The sequence below is a fragment of the Stegodyphus dumicola genome, chromosome 3, assembly GCF_044657685.1.
Source record: "Stegodyphus dumicola isolate Sdum_Otavi_A_Nest chromosome 3, ASM4465768v1".
Lineage (NCBI taxonomy): Eukaryota > Metazoa > Arthropoda > Arachnida > Araneae > Eresidae > Stegodyphus > Stegodyphus dumicola.
The window spans coordinates 265,468,141-265,492,460 of NC_140770.1; the positions used below are offsets into that span (position 1 = coordinate 265,468,141).

The following is a 24,320-nucleotide window of genomic DNA, read 5'->3' on the forward strand; positions in this document are numbered from 1 at the left end:
ATGTACAGAAATAGATTCTGTTTAAGTAATTCTATACCAACGCGAATGCTTTTGAGTACTTTACCATAGTAAATTTTCAAAAATTATATTGCTCTTTGCATTAGAAACAGAAAAATCTCAGATCCTTGAATTTTGTGTTAAAAAATTTCTGCTCAAATTGTGAATGTTAAAACCCATTATTAATGTAACGATAAGTAAGTATTAATTTGTTCATGCTGTTATAAGTTCTAAAAGACAATGAGCGTAATTTCATTTAAATGTTACCTATTTTGATGGGGTAGGGGAAAATGTATAATAACAAGTAATATAAAAAAATTAAAGTAAATTCCTACTTAGGTCAAAAAAAAAAAAAAAAGAATTTTTTTAACGCAAAAAAAATTTAATTAAAAGTTAAAAAAAATTTAATATGTGAAAAAACTGTATTAATATCAAGTGTCATCTACCAGTTTAAAAACTGTATTTGAACTTGAGTGGATGAATAAAAAGTATTTAACGATTGAAAATTTGAATAAGATATAGGGAACGTATGAGCTAATAGTACTAATTTAAAAAATAAAAATAAAAATAAAATAAAGATAACTGAATTCTTAATTTTAAATTTAAATCTGAAAAATTATTAATATTTTTCAGTTTTCTTTCTTTTGTAGTCGATTTGACTGCGTGTCATTTGCAATAAATTTAGTACTACTATTTAATGGTATTTCCTTTCTACTAGTATTATTTCCTAAGGGTATGCTTAATAAGCTGCTCTCATTTATGCATGACTGCTATGTGTTTTAAGATTATTATTTATTTATTTATATTTTTGAATAAAGGAGAAAATTGTAACTTCTCAGATTTGTGTTTTCTAAGTCATAAAATATCTAATAATTGATAGTTATCATAACATTTACGTTAAGCTTTCTTGACAATTTTTGATTTGTGACAGCCGACTTAAAATATTTCATTATAACCTGTATTTATAACTATAGGCCATAACCTATATTTATAACTATAGGCTATGACCTATATTTATAACTATAGAAGACTGTTATTTTGCTTTGCAAATTTATCTTAAAACTTTCTTTTGAAAATTTATCTTACCAATTATTTTATTTTGCTGTTTTTGAAAATTTCATCTTATAATTTGATACAGCAAGAGCAACGCATCTTAACAATTGTTATTCTTTTTCAGTTAGCATATGCTTAGTTTTTCAGTTAATTTATGTGTTTCAGTGATGGATGTTCTACATATTCTATCAAAAACACATCTAATACATCACTGCTGTGAGGACGTTAAGAAGAAAACTATAGCAAAATTTTAAATGGCTAAAGCATATCTACATAGAACTAAATGTATTCACAATAAACGATGGATAGTAACAAAATAATTAACAAAAGTTTTTCTCTTTGGAGAGAAATTGTAAATCTGCCAATTGTATACGTTTTTTTTTTTTTTTTCTTTGTGTGTAAGTGAAATTATATATTTTTTTTCTTTCAGTTTGGAAAGCGATTGGTTTTGAAGCCAGTAGATCTCTTTTTCAGATCTTCCAGCCAGGACTGGAGTCTGTCCAAAAATCTTCTCCCGGACTATTTTTACACCACATGGCGGCGCTAGTTTACGAAGAGAGGGTGGTTGTCCGTGCTAGCTGGCTTTATTGATTTGTCTGAAACGTCCTTTGCTTAGAATATTCTTCCGATACTAGATAGAATGGCTGCTATGGATGAGTACAGCAAGCAGTACTCATAGTATGGAACCCGAAACGGAGAAGCTTTTGATCGAAATCTTTATAAGAACTCCATTTCATGTTTATTAGAATCTCTTAATTAATTCGTTAATAGCAAGCATAATTTTTTTCACTTCCTAATTATTTATTTGGAAATTAAAGCTAGACAATGCCCATATTCCAGCGACTCCGAGGATCGCAGGTGAACACGCTTCCTCTCATAGCACGTCATCTTCCCAAAATCCTTTGCGCTCAAGGCCGTCTAGTGAGCAAATGGCTGATACAAGGAAACTCCGTGATTTGGAAAGAAAGCGCTGCGGTGAGCGGAGGCAGTTTTAGTTCCAGGATGGGTTTAAGTAACCAGAAGATGTATTGCGACCGTAGAGATTCAACTAAACGGAATAAATCCACGATGACTGGAATGTACCTCATTAACAATCCTAAGCAATTTAAGGTAAGTTTTTTTTAAACCGAATGAATGATATTTTAGTTTTCTGAACAAATTTTCTTTAAAAATGATATCATTTCTGAAGTTTAATGTATGTAAATTTAGTAAAGTTCTATATTGGTATTATTTTCATATTTTCAGATGTAGCGTTTTAAAAATTAACTAAATCAGATAAAATATTTACAAAATTTAGTTACAGACTTAAATATTATATAAAATTTTTTATCGTTTGTTTTGTTGACTAAATTAGTTTTCTTTTTTTTAATTTATTCGGTATTTTTTTTTTTTTTTACATGACCAATTGTTCTATCTTAATGGTTATGTATACATCCTATTGAAATAATGTTTATGCAGTTAGGAATAGTAAAGTTTCTTCTTTTAATTACAAAGGTTTTAACGAACATTACGATGACTTTTGATTACTGACATCTTAACAAAAATTAAGTCACCTATTGCGAAAAGTCTAACATTATAATAATAAAGTACATAGTACCGTATTTTTAATGTATTTATTTAATATATTTATTTTATTTGTAGTTATCTTAAATGGCTGGTGCAACTTCAGACAAACTGCTATTTGGCGAAGTTTTAATGGAATGCTATTAAAATGCGTTTTTCCCATTCAGACTTTGCTTTTCTTTATTTAAAGATGAAAATTTCCATTTACTCAGATTCCTGCGAGTGGCCATAGGTTTAAAACCATGAAGGGTAGAGATATACTTCTTACCTCCATGGTTTAAATTGGGAAGTACTTTTACTTCGACATGGATTCGATTCCGAATAGCTGTAGAGAGAGTTTGAGTGCCGTTTGTTTTTTGCGTTAACATTAAATGCGAGATAGTATGCCTTAAAAGGCTCTACATGAAGAAATCTTTCTACACAAAAAAAACTACACAATACTCAAGTAAAAATTTTAGATAAATTTCGTAGTCATAATTAACTTTCTTTAAGCTAAAAAATTGAGTGGATATCTTATTGTTACTATGGCAACCGGTTCCCACGCCGTTTACTTGTATATGACGTAAGTTCGAAATATTAAGATTTTTCTATTACCGATTGTCTGTGAATTTATTGAATTTAAACTTTTAATTTCTTGAATTGCACAAATTATTTAAAATATCGAAAAAAATAGTATAAAATTAGCATTTGAATACAAGTGATTATCGAACAACGTCTTTACTGAAATTATAAATTTTATCTTCGGAAAACACCACTTATCATCCTGTGGTAAATAATCATTTTTTCGATGCTTAAGCATTTAAAGAGCTTGCTGTTGCAGAAAAGGGCAAAATACCTTTGTCCTTGAAAGTATATGTAATACTTGTATTCCATGAATCAAATCGATATAGGAACAGGAACTATTCGTGAATTTACTATCTGGAAAGCTTTTAGAACTTCATTCGTAAAGAATCTATGCTAGAAGAAAACACATCTATCATCATTTAACTTTTTACCATAATTTCGTTTACTATATATCCCTTTGGTTCTTGGAACTTCCAGATGCCTTCGCAGAAGTTACCTCATGAATTGCTGTTTCATTGTTATATTTTTCTTGAAGCTGTCCAAATTGTCCTTTAGGGTAAGATTTTATTTTAGGGAGTAGAAAGTAGCCATAAGATGCTAATCTAACGAGTAAATGGATTATTAGTAAAAAAAAAAAAAAAAAAAAAAAACATTATTTAATAACTTAACTCTGGCTGAAAGCGCGAAAATAACTTTTCAAAGATCATTTCTGTTGCTTCTACAGAACATAGATTTTATTACTTTTTGGATAACCGTCTTTTTAATAGGATGAAGAAAAGGTTTAAAAATTAAAAATTAAAAATTCTCTGTAAATGAGTTATTCCCTGTAAATGAACCCACTTCCTTTATAAAGTCCTTCATGAAAAGCGGGGTCGTACTTTACCATATATATAAAGTAATTCTTATGAATTCCTCCTCCAAGGAAAAAGTCGCCAATATGGTTTTTATTTGAAGCTGTGACGGCGAATTTTTTCCTGTCCATTTGGTTCATAGTCGTCCATTTGGTTTTGGGGTTATGTATAAAACATGAATATTCGTTACCAGTAGCGATTTAAAAAAATATACTGTGCATTATTATCTGCCATTTCATTAAAATCCTTATTGCTATAAGGGCCACCAACGGCCGAATGGTTGAATCGCTGAACACTGGTAGTTTGAACCAGGTCCGAATCACGGTGAATGGGCTGCTAGCAGGATTTTTGTGGTTTTCTTCTTGCATAAATTTGAGTATGAGGCAGTTTCCCTTAGAATCCTCCACGAAGATATACCTTTCCAAAGGTAGATAGCCATCGAATGCCTTTGCATAATTCAGATAAATGAAATTCTTATTTTTTTCGTTTTTAGCCTTTGAATCTGAAACAACTGATACTGGCTTCATAAATCCAACCCCCCCCCAAAGAAATCCATTTGAACTCCTTGTCATAAGCAGACGGTTACCAGCAGCTAATTGGATAATACTGAATACTGGTAATTCGACCAGAGTTCAAATTCCTACAAATGGATTAATTGTTTTAATGGTTTGGTAACATGAATACGAGCCAGTTCGAATTAGAAAGTTCTCCACGAAGGCATCTCTTTCCGTAAGCAGACTTTTCTGTACTTTAAGCGATCAACTTAATCCATGAGAAAACAAAAACTGTTAGTAGTCAATGCCGTTAATTATTATTCGAGGCGTCTACCGTACGGATTGAAAAATACTAAGACATCATATTTTCACTGTGTTCATGAAAAAAAAAAAAAAAAAAAAAAAAAAAGATTCATCGATAAATCATTAGCAAAGTTATGTTATTGCAACGCATTCCAGGTTATCAGTGTCATAAGGGATGTTTGTGTTCATATTACGCATGGAAAAACCTTGCACCGTAAACCAATACAACATTATTAGGCGAGCAAAGTGATTACAGAAAAAATAATTTAGTTACTATATTAGGAATGAAACTGAACTGAAAAATGTTGGATTATTTTTTATAAGCTTGTATGTTACTGATAGGTTTCATTGTATACATTTCAAAAGCACGTGCTTCTGATTGTAAAGTCTGCGCTGGAACAGCTTTGTTTTGACAGTGCCGAGCGGTTGATTCAACTCGACGGGAAGTTACGTCAGGTATTCCATGTTTTTGTCTGCGCGTAAGTTGAACCAGTGCCAAGTGTTCTAAACATCAGTCGGTCTAAATCGGAATGAAAATTCGCTTCATTTTGGCTGGTAAAGAGTGATTTATATTTTTATACAACATAACGAAACGTTAACGATGACTCAGAAATGACTTATGGGGTAAAATTGTGATTCACATTTTAGGTTTTCGATTTGTAGACGATTTTGTCTATTTTTTGGATAGTGATGTGTCTTAATAGATTCTGAAAAGGCATGCAGAGGGGGGGGGAGTTTCAGTAGAAAATAATTCATATTTTAGTGTTAAAATGCAGCAGACGCTTGTAAGGCGTGGATTTGAGCTGCGTAGATTGGTTTCATTTAAGGCTCAGACTTTTTCCAGTATTACATCTAGATGTTTTGGGAAACTTACGATAGCTTGGAAAACATACAGAAGAACCTCGTAATACAAAAATATTTGCATTAAAAAACTGAATATCATTCATTACTTCAATATATGCAACTATTAGTGTATTTCGTCTTTATAATACAATGAAATATATACATCTCATTTATCTCAAGACATTTTATATCTGTTATCTAGGAATACATAAAACATCTATCCTGTTTTGCACCATCTATAATGATATGTGTTGCTGAGAATTCATCTTACAAACAAAAGAAACGGTCAATTAATCTTACAAACAAAGCTCAGACAGTATTGCGATGAATTTCTGTTCCTCATGAAGCTTAGCAATGGCCGAGTGGTAAAGACCGCTGTTCACTGGTAGTTGGACTATAAATTTCGTTTTGGCATTTTGCATTGATTCACTATAAACGGCGAATCACTTTTTAAATTGTTGGGAGGCCACCAAATAATAGAGCTTTGTATTATATTTAAAGAAATTAAATAATGAAGAATCTGCATAAATGCATGTCTTTCTTGCATTGTAATAACACTAAAGGTACTTAGAGCCATTAAATTTTGAATAACGTTACTCCCCACCCGAATATGGCCATCTGGAACCCCGAATTTGCTTAATTATCTATTTCATATTGTGTAAAGAATTTACGAGTTTTTTTATTAAGAAACTCAAGGATTTCAAAGCAAGCAATGGCAACACTGCACGAAAGTAAAAAAAAAAAAAAAAAAAAACACATTTTTATCTCCATCGCTCGAGACTGTGTATCGGAAATTCTAAAGAGATGCTCTTTTAAGTATTTTGTGATATTGCGGTTGAATTGAATTTTATGGTTTAGATACAAAGAACATGATATTTAATAAATAAAGGTAACATACAAAACATGAAGAAAACGCCCCTTTGGGCGTAATATAAAATCTGAAAGCTTTCAGATTAAAAAAAATTTTTTCTTTTTATGTTGCTTATATAATTTAGAACCCTTATGTAATATATCTAATACTAAATGTGTTAATCGCACTAATGTATGACCAATAATACATGAAATGATATTTAAAAAATACTTTTATATTTAATTTGGTCCAGCTTTTTCAATATATATATAGCGCATGTACGTAAAACCAGTAGCAAAATAATTAAAGATTAACACTGACATACATTTCCACAAAATCTTAACATTCTTTGATTTAATACATGGCAAGTCAACATAATTATATATTACACTTATTAATTTCGAAGCATAATGAATCGCCCGACATTTAGATCTATTCGGTAATAACTGAAATAAGGGAACTTTAAAGTTGGATTCTCACTGCCGCTCGCTTACTATAGTTTCCCATACATTAAAATGATCACATGTCTTGGATTATAATGCGATGACTCTTATCAATGTATATGGTTTGGATTTTGTTGGTGATGCTCCGTATGGTCTCGATGATATTCTTAAGGTATCGAAAATCCCTTCAATAACCAACAGCGACAGAGCTGTAAAGTCACTAAATACTTGCAGTTCGGTCCGGCGTTCGAATCCCGGCGAACGAAACACATGAGAGTTTTCGTGAATTTTCCCTCATATCTAAAGTGTAAGAGACAGTTTCGCTTAGAATTCATCCCCTTAGACAGATAACCCTCGAGTGCTTTTCCATAATCAACAAACCACACTAAATCTTGTAATCAATTTTTTACTCTGGTTTTTATATCCTCTATGTTTCAGTATCATGTTCTCATGACATGTTCCTTAACCTTTTAACTGCCATGATCTCCATTTGGGGATTTGTCTTAGTAGCGGAAATTTCGTAACTTTAATGGTTGGCAGCAATGGCTACTTTTTTATATTGCTGTTGAAATCTTTCTCAAGCTTTTGCATGAGTTTTTCAGTAGTAGTTGTTAAATGAGTAAGTTGGGAGAGTATTATTTGTAAGAAGTAAAATATTGGTGCGTTTCCAAGATTTCAACATTTTCAAAACGCCGGTATGTCACATAAGTATGTACATCACTACCAAATCCTGCGTATTGCCGTGTTTCTCTAATGGTTTTAGAATACATTTTCTAGCTATTTATTGTCAGTGTGAATTTTATTTTCTGGTGAGGGCTACTTGAATGTCGATCCCAATCTGGGGCTCATGGCAGATTACATTTATATCTACAATTTCCAGTTTCTGTATCAATCTAGACAGCCAGAAATAAATGTAAATTGAGAGAAAAAAAAATTGGCAGTTAGTGGGTTAAATGATGAATAATTTCATTCCATGGAAATCCAGATTTTCAAACATTCGGAAATATTTAGCGATTTCGTAGGAAGTTGATAGTTTATTCGAAAAGTTTGGGAGATTCGTTACGAAAACAATAAATGCAAAACGCTTCTGAACTTAATAGAATAAACTGAGCATGTAATTAAAAGGAGTTGGCTTAGGTTAACAGACGAATTTGAAATTCAACACTGAGGCAGACATTTCGTAATTTTTCGGCATGATTCGGTTTAAGCTGAAGCTTCCACTAACAGTTAATAGGCAGGTATTTAAGCAATATAATATCTAAAATCTGGCTGGAACAATTTTAACAGTGATATTCGGGGTTAGGTTCGAATTTGCTCATTAAATGAGCTAGCTGTAGATGTTTACATTAATTTTCTATATTTGACATTGATGACAAGCCAGATTTCCTTTCAAAAGTTACGATTCGAAGTTGGCTTTCAGTAATAGAATAGATTCAAGACTTGAGTTCCAATCCTGGCGAACATACTGGCTGCACGTGCGTTTGTTATAGCTTTTTGGTCATTTGAATACGAGCCAATTTCATATCCAATGTTTGGCATCATTAATAGCTGAGTGGTTATGACCACTGTATACTGGTAGTTTGACTCAGGTTAGACGAACAGACTGGCTGCATGTTCGGTTTTTGTAGTTTTCCCTATGTGTAACGTGAATGCGAACTAGCTTCACCTTAGAAAGGCTTCCACAGAAGCATCCATTTATATGCAGAGAGCCCTAGTGTGCTCTGACCGATTCAAATAACGGTACTTTTCTGTTAGCGAGGCCCCAAAGCGCTCAATTTGGCAGCCTATTTATATCGCGTTATGAACAGCTGTACAATGATAAAACATGCTTGATATGCACAATGCAGATGCTGTCCAATTCTGTGATGTTTTCGCGTAAAAAATCATGAGAGAATTGCAGAAATTCGGCATTGCGCGTATTAAGAAATATACATATTATATTCATTGTATGTAAAATCGCCATTTCTTCCATGATTTCTTCAATGAAATAGCTGTTTCTTCCATGATCCTTCCATGATTTCTTCATCATGGAATTTCAATGAAGAAATCATGGAATCTTCAATGAAGAAATCCTGGAATTCTCCATTGATTTCTTCAATGAAATAGCTATTTCTTCCTTCATGTATCGTTAGCATTACCCCCATCTAGTTAGATTTCCAGCTAGAATTTATGTTTGGCGCCATTTGCAAAGTGGCGCCCCGTTAACAGAAGCGTACCCAAATACCAACCAATCATCCCGCAAAATGTTCTTCCCAAAGCTTTCCCTTCCTTTAGGCAGATAACTCTAATATGCTTTGCCATAATAAAACCATTCAATCTGTAGAAACTTCACCAAGATGTTCCCTCCTGGTAAATAGCTTTCTAATTTTTGGTATTGTAAATAACTATGCGTCTGATGTTAATGTTCACTTAGGGTATAATTGAAACCTAAAGTATGAGTTAAATAGTCAGAAAAGCGTAGTAAAATCACGGCATATTTTAGACTTTCCGTATATATTGGATCGAAACTTAGAACACCGTGTGTATTATGTATAAATTAAATATAGTATATTTTATTTATAGGAACTTTTACCGGTTCTTGTGGCCATGGGAATGGGTGCATATGATAATGAAACAAAGTATGTTTTTGCTGTTAAAATATTAACTGTTTTAACACCAAACCAAGAACTTCGAATGTTTTATTTGCATCTAATAATGTAAGTTATCTTGTGAAGAAAATCAAAGCAAAAGAACTAACTCTTAAAAGATAAAAAAAAGTCATTTTGTAAATATTCATATGTATAATCAAAAAGGCATTTTACTTACAAGTTGTAATAGATTTTCAAGCACATAGCTCATTAAATATATATTTCTATAAAACTAATTCTCATCTCGTATGAAACATTCGACTTCAGAAAATGAAGTCTCATTGAGCAAAGGTTGTTGTTAGGTTAAGGTATTTAAATGTGGCAAAGCACGTAAGAGCTGTCTGCCTAAGAGGAGAGATGCCTTCATGGAGGATTTTAAAGCGAAACTGGCTTACATTCAAGTTACACATAGAGGCTCACTAAAAACGACCACGCAAGAAAGCCCGTTCGCCTGAGTTTGAACCTGGGTCAAACTAAGTGATTCACTTATTTTACCACTTCGCCTCTGGTAGGTTCCCAGAGGTAGGTTAAATGCCGTTTAGTAAATTAATTAAACACATAGTTTGTCAGGAGTAACTTCAATATTTGAGTCAGTGTTTGTGTATACATTTATTGCATTCTTGAAAAAAATGAAGACTGCTCTAGTTTAAAATTTTATTAGTCTAAAGGAGCATTAGCCTAGAAAAGCTATTAGTCTCGAAACGGCGTTTTGCGTCGAATTACTAAAAGCGTTGAATAACTTTTCAAATTGTTGCCACCAAATAATATCCCTATGTATTATATTTAAAGGAATTAAATAATGAAGAATCTGCATGAATGGATGGATGGATGTTTCTCGCATTGTGAAAAAACAATAGTACCTAGAACCATCAAATTTTGAATAACGTAATCCTCCACCCATATCTGGGAACCTAGAAGTCCGAATTTTGAATTACGAATTTTTTATTGTCTATTTCATATTTTATAAAACTTTTAACGAATTTTGGTTCAACAAACTCAACAATTTCAAAGCGAATAGTGGCAACACTACAAGGAATGAAACATTTTTATCTCCAAGTGCGCAAGACTGTCCATCGGAAATTCTAAAGATGTGCTGTTTTTAATTATTTTTAACCCAAAGTGGGGTTAGCCCAAATGCTCTCGAAACGTGTATTTCGTATTCGTGTATTATGTATCTCGAAACTGTAAATTAAAAAATACCTTCTTTTGGGCTTAATATAAAATCTGAAAGCTTTCAGATGTTGCGGATCCATGGGTCGTATTCCTGTTTGTTCTCAGAAAATTTTAGTTTTGAGCAATTAAATAACCAAGGACATCTTTCTGAATTTTAGAAAATATGACCTAATGTCCTCCGTAAGCTGGGTAATAATGACTCGTCTCTGGTGAACTTCTGGAGTGACTGAATTTGCAGTTTAAGTTTGTGAATTTGGTAACATGTTTTCTAAATCCTTTGGAGTTCTTCCGCATATGTCCTGTGCAATAGTTTCTGAACTGTGCGATAATAATCTATATATTTTGTGATTTTGTTCACCAAGCGAATATTCATAGGTCGTGATGTGTGTCTAAATTCTAGAAGACTGACAGTTGCATTAATATTAAATAGTTCGTCCTTGTACTGCAGTGGAAACTTTTGGATGAAATTGCAACAGAAAATGAAATACCAATGTATATGTGAGCAGCTGTCGTTATGGTGACAATAACTAGAAATGCTAATATAGCACCGATGAAAACGTAAAGTTTCATCAGCAGAATAGTTTTCAAAATAAGAAAGCTTGTTTTTCTTAACACGAAAAACCGAACCACTGGAATAGCTGCAAGATTTTTAATTTTTCTGTCTATCCTGGTTGTAATTTTCTACCAACAAATGTTATTTTTAATCGTAAAATCGCGTTTTCTATGATCGTGCCAAATATTATTAGATTATTTTGATTGTCTAATGGATAAATATGCGAACAAATATAGCGGATTTAATGCACAAATATAGCGTTTTGGTACTAGAATTTGGGATATGGAGCCGGTTTGGTCGTGATGATCGTATGTGAATTAGCGGTGCCGCCTCTCATTGTTGAGTTTCGTTTTTAATTCTGGAGAAAGTATAATTGTTTGTCTATGCGAAATGAGGTTTTTAACCCTTTGAGGTCGTATATCTACTCCCAGCCGCCGTTCCTGTCATATTTCAGCTTTCAGACACCACAGCAAAGAAACATACTGATCTTACAGTATTACATTAAGTCTACAAGCTTCACAAACTTGCATATTATGTATTACCATTTTCTTTCAACGAAAGTTAATTCCGACAAACATGATGCTTAAACTCAACTCTTTGCGGCACAGTGTGTCCGGTTTGGACACACCTAAAAATTTCCTGCTGTACGCACAGAAAAATTGAATGAAAAAGGATTTATAGGTTACTCTGAACCTTCTTTATTTATAGTAGATGGAAGCTCAATACAAACCAGTCCATATATTTTAGCCATGTTTAATTTTTTAAGAACCTCATTTTTCAAAGAAATTTTCCAGATTGTTTTTAGGATATGAAAGGAATTGTTTGAAAAGAAATTTTTGCTATTTTTTTGGCTGTATGCTAATATTCCTATTCTATATTAGTTTTAAATTTTTACCTGGAAATCTTGCTTAAAATCAAACGGCGAACCTTAGGTGTACCCAGACCTGGCTAACCGATAATCTAGGACAACTGGGATTCTGTATTCTTTGTTTCTCCGCATCTCATCGGTCAGTTCATTGACAACAATGCTCATTTCATCACTCTTTTCGAAGCTCCATTCAATCAGTGTGCCACTTTGGGCTAACCCACAGAATTAAAACGATAAGTGCTATCTTCACAAAATTTTACTTGTGTACTCCTCTAGGCCTAATTAGACTGCCTACCCCCTTTTTTTTTTATCAAAACTCCGACTTTAAAAGGTAGCATGCCGGAAAGGGTTAATGCGACCGCAAAGTGGTTAAAATACAGTCGAGCTGAAAACTCCCCACAAGTTGGTAGAATGTTAAGAAGGAGATAGGAGACTTTTCGATTTTGTCTTCCGGGTTATTTCATATCATAATTAGGACCGAACTGGCATAGGCCTGTCACCAATAAATTACCCAAGGCCTTAGCCAAAGGCAGGCGCCATCTTTCTTTCGGCCAAAATAAATTCGGCAATCTGATTAAAGACCCCATTAGATCAAGAGGATAAGTAACAAGAGGATACAGGAATGACATCGATAAAAGGATTATATTAGCACATTGATCGTTAATTAAAATTTCATTAGTTGCTAAAGGCCGATTAAAATCTGAGTGGATAAAACTATTGAACAATAATAGTTCGCAGTATGTTCAATTTCCTCCGTTGCATGACTGTTTTCTTTTCTTTTTTTTTTTTTTTTTTTCGTGTATAACGTGGATGTGGGTCAGTTTCCTTTAGGAAATCCTCCAGAAGTTATCCCTTCTGCTCAGGTAGATAGTTATGTCAAGCTTTGCTCTAACCTAAAGTAACTCTTAACATGATAGCGGTTGAATGCTAAAGTAATTAATGCTTTAACTTTGATTCTGTTCACATTATCAACTGAGTTCAGCTACAGTTAGAATTTTACTTTTTGTTCTGCATTCCATTACCATTTCGTTAATAAAAGTGAAAGTTCTACGAATTTTTATTTTGCCATGGGAGCAGGAGAGGGCATACTTTTCCATTTTGGTTTCAATCCTTTAATTCCTTTTTATTTATACAAAACTTTCCAGAATGTCATTCAGTTACCTTTAGGATTTTATAAACCCAGTAATTATAAACTATTTGTTTTGAATATTTAATGCAATTTTTTAACTTTTTCGATATTTGTATTAAGACATTCCAAAGAAATTGGAAGTGTCCAGGACGTCGGTCTGAAACAAATAATAATTTGTACAGTGATGATTTCGCTGAAAGAAATTATTTAAACAAAAACTAAGTATATTCAAGCCATAATTAATGAGTTGGTATATAAAGTATTAAGAGAAATTTTTTTTATAAATTGTCATCATTAGGAATGTGTGTAAGTAAACAATAAAAATTGAGTACAAATCACTGCTTTTAGAAAGTCCATTATGACAGTATCGCTGAACAGATAACCCTTTCATTTTTGCTGGCATCTATAGTGTTTAGGTTCCCAAGGTGCTCTTCCTCAAAATTGGGGCGGAATTGGGTAAAATCATACTTATATGGTGCTCAAAGTTAAGCAGCCTCCGTGGTCAACAGTCAGCGGAGGCTGTACTTCAAGTCTGCCTTCATTCGTGTGCTTTTCATGAAGCGAAATACGCTAAACGGAGGTGGAATGGGAGAAAAAATTAGGCGACATTGAATTGTCTGCTGCAACTGTCGTTTTCATGGTTACGAGGTAAACGAGGGCCGCGAAACATGGTTACGAGGTAAAAGAGGTTACGAGGGCCGCGAAAAATGACCTTGAATTTCCTATTTTAGTGTAAAATACTATAGTATAACTCACATAGCCAATAAATTAAAGCATTTATATGTTCTATCTTTATAAAATATTTAGCTTAAATTCATCATTAATATATTTTGTTACTATTCGGTATGCTATAGCAATGTGGCGTTTTAATTAGAGTCCACGTATGGCCTAATAAATAAGACTACTGAAAATTTTTAGTTTATGATGAGTTTAATTCTTGGTGAACGGACTAGCTGTATGGGATTTTCTTTGTTTTTCTCTGTACCGTGGGGGGTACGAGCCATTTTCCGTAAGCTCTCCACGAAGGTATCCCTCCTAAAGCAGATAACTCTCGTGTATTTTTTCACAATAAGCCAACTAGTTGTTTTAATTTGAAAAATCAGAATTGGTAAGAGGTCCACTGCGATTAATTATATAAATGAATAGTGATTTGGAGCTATAAGGTAACGTTCGATATATAAGGTAGGGGGAGGGAGTGGACGTAAAATGTGGGACGGCTTGACATTTCTAATATGAAAGGGAGGAATTCAGCGATCTCTGAATCTGTTCCTTCCTTCGGCAATTCAATCATTCAAATTATTATTTAAATTCTTCCAAATAATAGAAATTTTTAAATTTGAGTGAAGAATGGACTATAATTTCTGTTATGTGGTTAATGTCAACGTTTCTCAGCTAATTTTCAAGAGGGGAACACTTTTATAAATTAAGATTTGGGGTATGACCTTATTTTTTTTCTCTTCGAAAATATTTTTTGAGCATATGATACTACCAGTACATAAATAAATTTTAATTCAGTGCATTTTAAAATATATAATTTTATATTGGTATTAAGAAATTAAACTAATAGAACAAAATTTATGTAGTATTCTAGATTGTTAGAGATTGGACAGTTTTTACCTTTTTAACTAAAAAAATGTAATGTAAAAAAATTTGAAAGTCAATTCCTACTTAGGTCAACAAAGAAAAGTTTTTAAAATACAAAAAGCACTTAAATTAAATATTTAAAAAAATTAATATGTGAAAACACTGTGTTGACATCAAGTGTCATCCATTACAAGTTTAAAAAATGTATTTGAACTTAAGTGGATGAATAAAAAGTATTTTATTAACGATTGAAAATTAATTAAATAAATTTTTTTTTTTAAGAAGAAGAAAAAAAAAAAAAAAAAAAAAAAAACTTAGGTCGTCTTGACTTAGACTATTTGACGTCTTGACTTAGGTCGTCTTGACTTCGACTATTGACGTCTTGACTTAGATCGTATTTGTTGATCTAAGTCAATTCCTACTTAGGTCAACAAAGAAAAATTTTAAAAATACAAAAAGAATTTTTTATTTTTAATATGTGAAAAAACTGTATTAACATCAAGTGTCATCAACTACAAGTTTAAAAAATGTATTTAAACTTCGGTGGATGAATAAAAGTATTTTATTAACGATTGAAAATTTGAACAAGATATAGGGAGTGTGTGAGCTAATAGTAGGAATTTAATTAAATGTTGGTACTGACAATTAATGACAGATGAGCCTGCTAATTCTTGCACAGCTGTTCGGATGTATGCTAGAAAAAACATCAGTCATAGTGCTTTAAATCACACTTCTGTTACTAAAACTGGATTGGAAAGATCTTAAGTAGGATAACTGGCAAGAAATGTCATAAAATACCAGTCTTGGGCGTAAACGTGATAGACGATTCCTCATGTATAATTTCCATACTCGGAGATTTTCAACTATATTGTAATATATGGAGTTAATTTTTATTAAAAAAATAATTCTTTTTTGGAAGTCTGTGAGGACCACAAGGGTCTTCGAAGACCACAGATTGAGAATTACTAGTTAAGTCAGTATTTTGAGCTGTAGTTATGTATTTTAAATTTCTTTCCATACTATAATGGAAAAAATGAAATCGCACTTTGGATGTTGAGTCATATGCAGTCTAAGGCGACTGTATCATAGTCCAGAGTAGATTGAGGTGGGGGGGGGAGATTCGGTTTCTTAGTTACGTTATATTATTAATTTTATATGGAAATGTGACTGGGAACAACTGTTTTGATGCATCTGTCCTTCGTCACGCACACTGTATGTTAAACTGGGCCGTAGTGGAAAGGTTAATAAATAATCTACCAGTTTTTGACACGAAGCGAGAAACAATTCCTTAAAATAATCTGAAAAAGATTATTTTAAAAAAAGTAAATTTTCTTCGAATGTCGGTCAATGAGAGTTAGTCCCCTTTCACGCGAGGAATAAGAATAACCCAGTTTTTTGACGTTTCCCGGATAAAGCGATGTCGAGGATGATGAGATCGTCACGGAATCGCCGACACGTTTTCGCTTTGATGATTTATCAAAAAAAAAAAAAAAAAAAAAAAAAAAGACATCTGCCGAATGGCAACGTCGACGGAGATGCGCTTAATCGATCGGTCTATCGTTCCCGCTTCCTCGTCTAGACGGTTCGCAGAGTGAGAGAGTCTTTCCGCTCTAGCAAAAAAGAGGAAAAACGGGGAGGAACAAAAGCTTTTGTGGAATTGGAAGCAAAACAAATATACTTGGTTAAAGCTGCCGCCCAAGACTACAAAGCACTACGAGGAAGTCTATCGCAAAAGAAAATAAAAACCTACCAGTGAAAATGTACATAAAATACTCATTTTGTAAAAGGAAGAGCGAGAGTTCTGAAAGGAAAAGAGAGCGTCTAAAAATACACGACTGCTGAAATGCCATAATTGCTTGCGAGAAGCCGAAAACACGGGGTTAAGCAAGAAATGTAAATGGGGGAACTAAGGAGTAAAAAACCAGATGATTGCAGTAGGTGTGCAGTGTTTCATCATTATCTCTCCATATAATAAAGAGAGAGTCTGTGTGTCTTTCGTTTGTGTTGCGCGTAAGCTAATAGACCCAGGGCTACGAAATTTGGTACATAGGTGCATCTAGACAAGAGCCAGTGCACCTCGAAGCGATTTTTTTCAAAATTCGAATCAGATTTTTTTAAATTTTATCTTTTTTGATGAAATCTCATCATTTTGAATAGTTTCATTCTTTTAGAAATGTGGTTTTGGCAGCAGTTTTCCATTCAGTGCTCTGTATACTGGATTGCTGACTGTTGAAAATATGAGATAAAATGCTGCTTATTTTCTTGTGATTTTTGGACACGCAACATGCACATCGCAATCTTCTTATTCTGAAGCACACGAGGCACAACAAAAAGAATTTCCTTTTTTTCTCTCTCTTTATTAGCTAATGGCAAATAAATTTGTATATTTTGAATTATGTCATCCACAAAGTACAATTTTGATTGATTATTGCTTTCTGACGATAGTTTCGTTCTTTTAGAAATGTGGTTTTGGCAACAGTTTTTCATTTATCGCTTGGATATTGAATTGCTGACTGTTTTCTCTTGATAATATGAGATTTATTGCTTATTTCATTGTAATCTATCTTTTTGTATTATGCTTTAATTATGTATAATTTTTATTGCATAAAAAGTTTTGCATGATTTTTTTTAGAAAACAAAGTTCTTAACTTCCTTTATACCATTTGAATTCTTAAGATTTTGCAACGAGAAGTCGGTTAATTTTTTTATTAGAATAATTAATATTTGCATTAAGGGATATTGCTTATTTACATTTTATCTAAATTTATTTTGTTAAATGAGCTACGGCGAAAAACTGGACTAACGTTTTTCAGACGGGGACTACTTTTATAAATTAAAATATTTTGCAGACCACCTTACTCTTGTTCACTTCGGCAGCAATTTTTTTTTAGAATTTAACTTAAATTCATTTAACTTTATGCTGGTATTAAGTAATTAAGTTAACAGAACAATTTATATTTGTTTTTGATAATTCAAGGATTTCAGTTTGAATTAGGTTTACCTTGTAGAGCCATTAGGTACTTTTTGGAAGCCGAAGAGATGAAAAATTAGCAAACCGCCTTCGCCGGGAATTGAGCCACGGATCTCTGAAATACCGGCTCAGTGTGTTGACCACTACACCACGAAGGCACGCTAGAAAGGCGGGAGAAATATCTTATATACTCCCTCTTTTAAAGGGCGAGTGGTGTTTTTAGGGGACCCAATCGCCAAATCCTGGAGATTCATCATGCACGACCCTTTTAGTTCGGACGCCACTGTAGAGACATTAGGATTTTTTTGGAGGCAGGACAGATGTAAAATTAATAACCGCCTTCTCCGGGAATCGACACACGGACCTCTGAAATACCGGCTCAGTGTGCTAACCACTACACCACGAAGGCACGTTAGGAAGGCGGGAGAAATACCTTATAACCTTCTTAACTTAAAAATTAGCCGTCCAGCCAGGATACCGGTTAGTGACGCTGATTGCCATACCAAAACTCCTGAGTTCTAATTCCTGAGAAGGCATGGATGTTTGTTAATGTATAGGATCTGTGCGGCATGGGGGCACTCTAAATATGCGGCGAGTTCTCTGGAGAGGTGTGCGGTAGAGGAAGAGAGGTGGGAGACCCTCGGACCCGTCACCTTGAGGTGCTGTCCATCAAAACTGGCGGCGGAAGTGAGTTGTCTCCTGTATGGTGGCCTGTAAGGTGCTCAAGGCTCTTGCTAACGACAGGCGCAGTATTGCACTTCTTGCCACGATGAATTGGCGAGAATCCCTAGTGGGCTTGTTCTGATGTTGTTCTCAGACAAGTGGGATTAGGTCACAACAGCAACTAAAATTAAATTAATATTGGTACTCGGAATTAACGAGATGTATGAGCTTGCGAATTCTTGCACAAATGTCGTATGTTCGTATGTATGCTGGTAACCTTAACGGTTCATACGACACATCGGTTTTGGTATTTTTAAGCAGTTAATTTAAATTTTATTTTATTTTTTATTTTTTATTTATTTATTTTATTTTTTTTTTAGAAATATAGGATTACCACAAATTCAGGCTTCGAGAATCACTTACGGTCCGCTCTTTAAAAGGGGGAATCTCAGATTGAGAAACGCTGAGCTAGATGACTATCTGCCTAAGGTGAGGAGGAGTGCTTTCGTGGAGGATGTTATGTATTCAGTGGTTTTAACCAGTGATCGCTGATCGGCTGTTAAATTCAGTTTTATACATTTCATTCGTTATTTACAATTATTATTAAATTTCGTGAAAACATTCTTGGAATCGCCAGTTCTGAATATCATTTGTACATATTTGTGTTTTACTAGCCTAAATGGCCTATTAGTCTCAAAACGGCATTTTGCGTCGAATCACTTTTCAGATAGTTCATACCAAACGTTGTCGCCCTGTATTATATTTAAAGAAACTACATAATGAAGAATCTACATGAATGCATGTATGCTTCGCGCACTGTGAAAAAAAAAAAAAAAATACCTAAAGTCATCAAATTTTGAATAATGTAGTCCTCCATCCGAAAACTGGCACCTGGAAGCCCGAATTTCGTATTTGTTTTATTGTCTATTTCATATTTCGCAAAACTTGAACGAGTTTCTGATTAAACAAACTTAATAATTTCAAAGCGAGCAGTGGCAACACTGTAGGGAATAAAACATTTTTATCTCCAGCACAGGACACTGTCTATTGGAAATTCTAAAGATATGTTTTTGAATATTTTTAGCACAATCTGGTGTTAGCCCAAATGCTCTCGAATCGTGTATGTGTTTGTAAATGAAAAAAAAAAAAAAAAAAAAGCGCCCCTTTGGGCGTAATGCAAAATGTGAGAGCTTTCAGATATTGTTTTTTTGTCTTTTTTTTAAAATTTTAACATTGCCTTCTCCCATTTTTAAAAATCAGGCAAGTACCTCATTCGTTTTTTCAACATAACCATGCTGAGAGTTTAAAATAGGATCCCGAGAAAGAAACCGTGCTACCAGTTTATACGTTTGAAGCTGCTGGATCAGATAGAAACTTTAAATTTTCCTTCCTGTTTTGAAAGTAATGATTGATAGAACACGTTCTTTCCTTTGTTTAAATTACGGCTTGAATTCAGTGTCCTACGGTGGCAATATTCGCTGTGTATTTGCACTTCTCGTCACACCCACAAGCCTTTGGGTAGCTTTCCCAACCTAGTGACCTGGAAAACTGATTGGAGGGATGATGTCATTCTCTTGCCGGCGGGCGCAGAACATTTGATTTGAAAGGATATGCGGTGTATCACAAGGTTACCTACTACTAGAAGTTACCTAATCTTTTAATATTGTGTATTAAATTTTCGTGACATTGTTCATTGTTAGTTGCAACTTGTGTGTGACGAAATGATGCTTATTAAGCTAAATTATCTGAAAACTTCGTGCTGGAGTTGAAAATAGTTAAAGAATAGTAGTTTTTGTAGGTCTCTTTCTTTTTTACAATGTATCGCAAAACGTGGATGTCAAAACTGGAATTGGTTCAAAATGGTATCCTAATTTAGAGATATGTGAAAATAATTTTGTAGTAAATTTAATTTTGTTGAACTGATTATAGCAAAGTGCAATAATACTTTGTGATTACGGAAGACCTTTGAGCCATAGTAGATTGTAACTGACCAGTTAAAGAAAAATGTACAAGGTAATTCTAAATCATTTCTCCGATTTCAAATGACTTTATTCTTGAAATTTACAAATACTGAGTGAGAAACAATACATAAGAAGGGAAGTAAAGCTGTCCAAGTTTTACAATTAAGTCTCCCAGACGGTGTAGTGGTTAAGGCTGCTGCGGTATCGAAGGGCCCTGGGTTCGAATCTCGGAGAAGGCATGTTTGTAACGTACGTACTTAGCAGAGTTGTTGTATCGCCTGTTATGACTGTCAGCATTTGTACTCAATTGGTGGAGCATTCTATTGTTGCTAGTCCTAGCCAAAAATATCTGTAGAATATTAAAATTTATAGCGGAATTTATAAAGTTACTTCGGAAGATGGGTATTTGCGACCTGTAGTTATTAAAGAGCCTCTGTGAAGACTTTGCTAAATGAGGATCTTGGCAATGCTTTTGCTTTGTGATTCTGAGTTTACAAAGAATGTTTATTCTATAGAAGTCGGTGGTAACTTGGATGTAAGAAGTTATTCAGATGCATTATACTGAACAATATCGACGACGCATATTAATGTAGTACATCATATGTGCTGTTCACATATTTGCAAAATTCCTGTGTAATATTTGCTTGTCACATTCGTAGTAGTCACTTGGGTTATTCACATATTTGCCGTTCGCTTGCAGTTCAGTTAGGTATCGTGTGTATGAAAACTGAAGTTGACCCTGAGAAATATAAATCAGTGTATAGAGTTGAAAATTTATGTGTTCACTGAAAACATGTGCAGTTCATGGTTGTAACTGTCTGTCCCTTCACAGGAAGCAACGGTGGACGCCTATTAGTTGCCTCCACAACGAAATGGCCACCAGATCTGGCCTTAGGAGTGGCCAATGCTGAATAGGCAAGTGAGAGTTTTACAATAATTCTCGGATTTCGTTTAATTACGAAAACTGCCCCAGAATGACAATCAAATTCTTATTTCAGCATATCTGCTGTTATTGGCTTCTCAATATAGTCAGCTTTTACGATGATCTACGCATATGGAAAAGGTTAAAATGTTTCAGGATCTTCAATTCATCGCGAGGTGGGGGTGTTCTAGTTTAAATTTCGAAGATGTAGGAGGCAAAGCGATGAAACGCCTTTCGTATCCAGTGTATTACAACTAATCCAAAGAATCTCCACTGAAATTAATTCATACATGAATCTTTTGGTGGCATTCCTAAGAATCACATACTTTCTTTTTCGTTTGAAGTATATCAAATTAAGCGGTTGTCTATTATATCCATTTTAAACTATATCAGTCATTTCGATTAATCATATAGTATTTGAATATCTTTACAGAGCATTAGTATTATGGAGAGTGGTGTCTTAGGCTGGAAGTTCTTTATGAATTTTAGCTTCTATAGCTCTTCATTATAGCTGCTGTGGAAGGTCGCTGTAATTTTCCTGTACATGAAGTACAGAATAACAAATAACCTACAGAATATGAAATAAACTTAAAAAATATAAAATTACAAATCAGGAAATGTTATAATGATTTTCATCAAACTGTTATTTGTTTTAAAATATCAGTTCAGAACTGTAGCTGAAGTTTTTTGATTAACTTCAGAATCCTGCCACTTTGTGAATCTAATCGCTCCCTCCCTCTAGCTGTTGACTTTCAACCAAAGCCTTGCTAAAGCTACGTCAAACTAATCAATTTAAACTCAAATATTATCCGCGTCTTTTTATCTGATAGCTTTCCCGCAGGTGTTTCCAAGAGATCGATATCGATCCTGAAAATTCAATAAAGCAAAACTCGGATCGTTAAATTTTAAAGGATTCAATTAGCTTTCAAACTTCCGGTCCTGAAATCTGACAATTATGTCAGAAATATTGCTTTTACTTTTGTATTATGTATGCTAGAGGGATGCATATATACTTTCAGTATCAAAGACAGGCTTAAACAGGTATTTAAGAATTATAATTAGAATTTTATAATTTACCAAAAGCATTATAAATATTTTCTCGCAATATATTTCCATTTCTTTCGATAACATGAATGCAAGTATTCTTTCTGCAGATAAAAAAAATTTTGAAATATTTCCAAAACCATTTTGGGACCTTTTTGGTGCTCCTGAAAAAAAGGGGGAGTGGTTAAACTGTAACAATTAATTATAAAAATTTTTAGAGTTTTATTTTTATTTATGCTAATTTTTTTTTGTCTAATCCGAGCTTTTGTTTAATGAAAGCTTGTTCTACGCTCTTAGGTTTTGTTAGGTGTCTACTACATACTTTTATAGTACTTTTTTCATTTACGACAGACATCCGCAAACTTAGCTTTACAAAAAAAGGTTGAAAGGAAAAATATCCACTGTTTATTTTAATTAATTATTAGGTATTTTCTCCCTCGCTTTAGCATGCCTTCGTGCTGTAACGGTGGAACACTCGGCGACTCTTCGAGAGGTCCAGGTTCAAGTCCTGGCTAGGGCATTTCACGTCTCTAGCATCGATATAACCTAATGACTCTACAAGGGCGCCCGAACTAAAAGGTGGTAGACAACAATTCGTCACCAGAAGGATTTGGTGATTGGGTCTTCTAATTACCAGTCGCTTTTGAAAGGCGGGAAGTATATAAGGTATTTTCTCTCTCCTTTCCTATGACTTCGTGGTGTAATTGGAAGCATACTTGACACGTATTCGAGAGGTCCAGGTTCGAGAGCATTGCACATTTTTCACGTCTCCTGCTGCCAAAATACCTGACTCTATACAATGACTGAAGAAAAGTATATATCATGAAAGAACTCTAAACTTATGGCAGCTTTGTAAGATATTTTAATTGCCTGTCAGGAGAAGATATCAGTCTAGGCACTTGAAGTCTTTCACATCAACCAAAGCAAACGCTAAACCTCGTATTTCTCCACAGGGCCAAATAGAGAAAGAAAATCATAGTTCCAGTGAGCTAACGAATTAAAACTCTCTCTTTCCTGCATCATTTCCCTAACGGACAATCCCCTTCCTCTTACTCCGTCGTCTCTCGCAATTTCTGTTACGTAATCTCCGAGAAATCGGCATACATCATCCTCACTGCCTTCACTTCTAAGCCTTCCAGTTTGCTATCTTTTCCAGTATACAGGGTGATTTTAAATTGTTTTTACATATTAAGACGTGTGATAGTACTCATCCAGATGAACACCGTAGAACGTAGGGTCGCACTCCACTCTGAGAGGCAGAAAAGAGAAATAATAGAATTCCAACCTGAACTTGCATCAGTGTTGGGAGAGCGAATGAAAGACACCAAAATTTGCGCAATCAGTTTAGTGAAAATCTGACAGAGATTGCTCAAAACGGATAAAACCGAAAACTTGGCGTTCGACTGTTAATTCGAGCTCAGACGTTGATGGTAAACACTCAGATGTACATCTTTAGTTCGCAAGGTCTCAACCTCGCAAAGGATTGCAACAAGTTAATTATCTAATAAAGTGCATACTATTATCAACTAACTCCAGCTTCCGCTGTATGCCGAGATTAGCATGAAAATTTCATGCTGGGTTCTGGCTGTCAGAACTTCGTGTCCCATAGAAGGGCGCTTCTAGTAGGATGAGCGCAGCATAGTTAAGTCCAGGAGGACAGGATAGAAGATGGCAAAGGGGCAAAAAACTTTTCCCTAATAGATTTCGCCTGATAATTTTCCCCTTAATAGATAATTCCCCGCAAATAATTTAGATAATTAACTTGTTGCAATCGTTTGCGAGGTTGAGACCTTGTCAACCAAAGATGTGCATCTGAGTGTTTGCCATCAAAGTCTGAGCTTGAATTAACAGTCGAACGCCAAGT

General features: G+C 34.0%; 1 protein-coding gene and 1 long non-coding RNA gene across 2 annotated transcripts in view; one reads left to right on the forward strand and one right to left on the reverse strand.

Moving 5' to 3' along the window:
• The window catches only part of LOC118197381 (uncharacterized), a 68,373-nt gene that overhangs the window by 34,366 nt on the left and 9,687 nt on the right, over positions 1-24,320 (reverse strand). The window lies entirely within an intron of this gene.
• Positions 1,539-24,320, forward strand: part of LOC118204792 (NADP-dependent malic enzyme-like) — a 93,012-nt gene continuing 70,230 nt past the window's right edge. Inside the window, exon 1 of the mRNA XM_085814090.1 lies at positions 1,539-2,160. Within this exon, the coding sequence (XP_085670216.1) occupies positions 1,876-2,160 (285 nt within the window). The 5' untranslated portion in view covers positions 1,539-1,875. The remainder of the gene's footprint in view (positions 2,161-24,320) is intronic.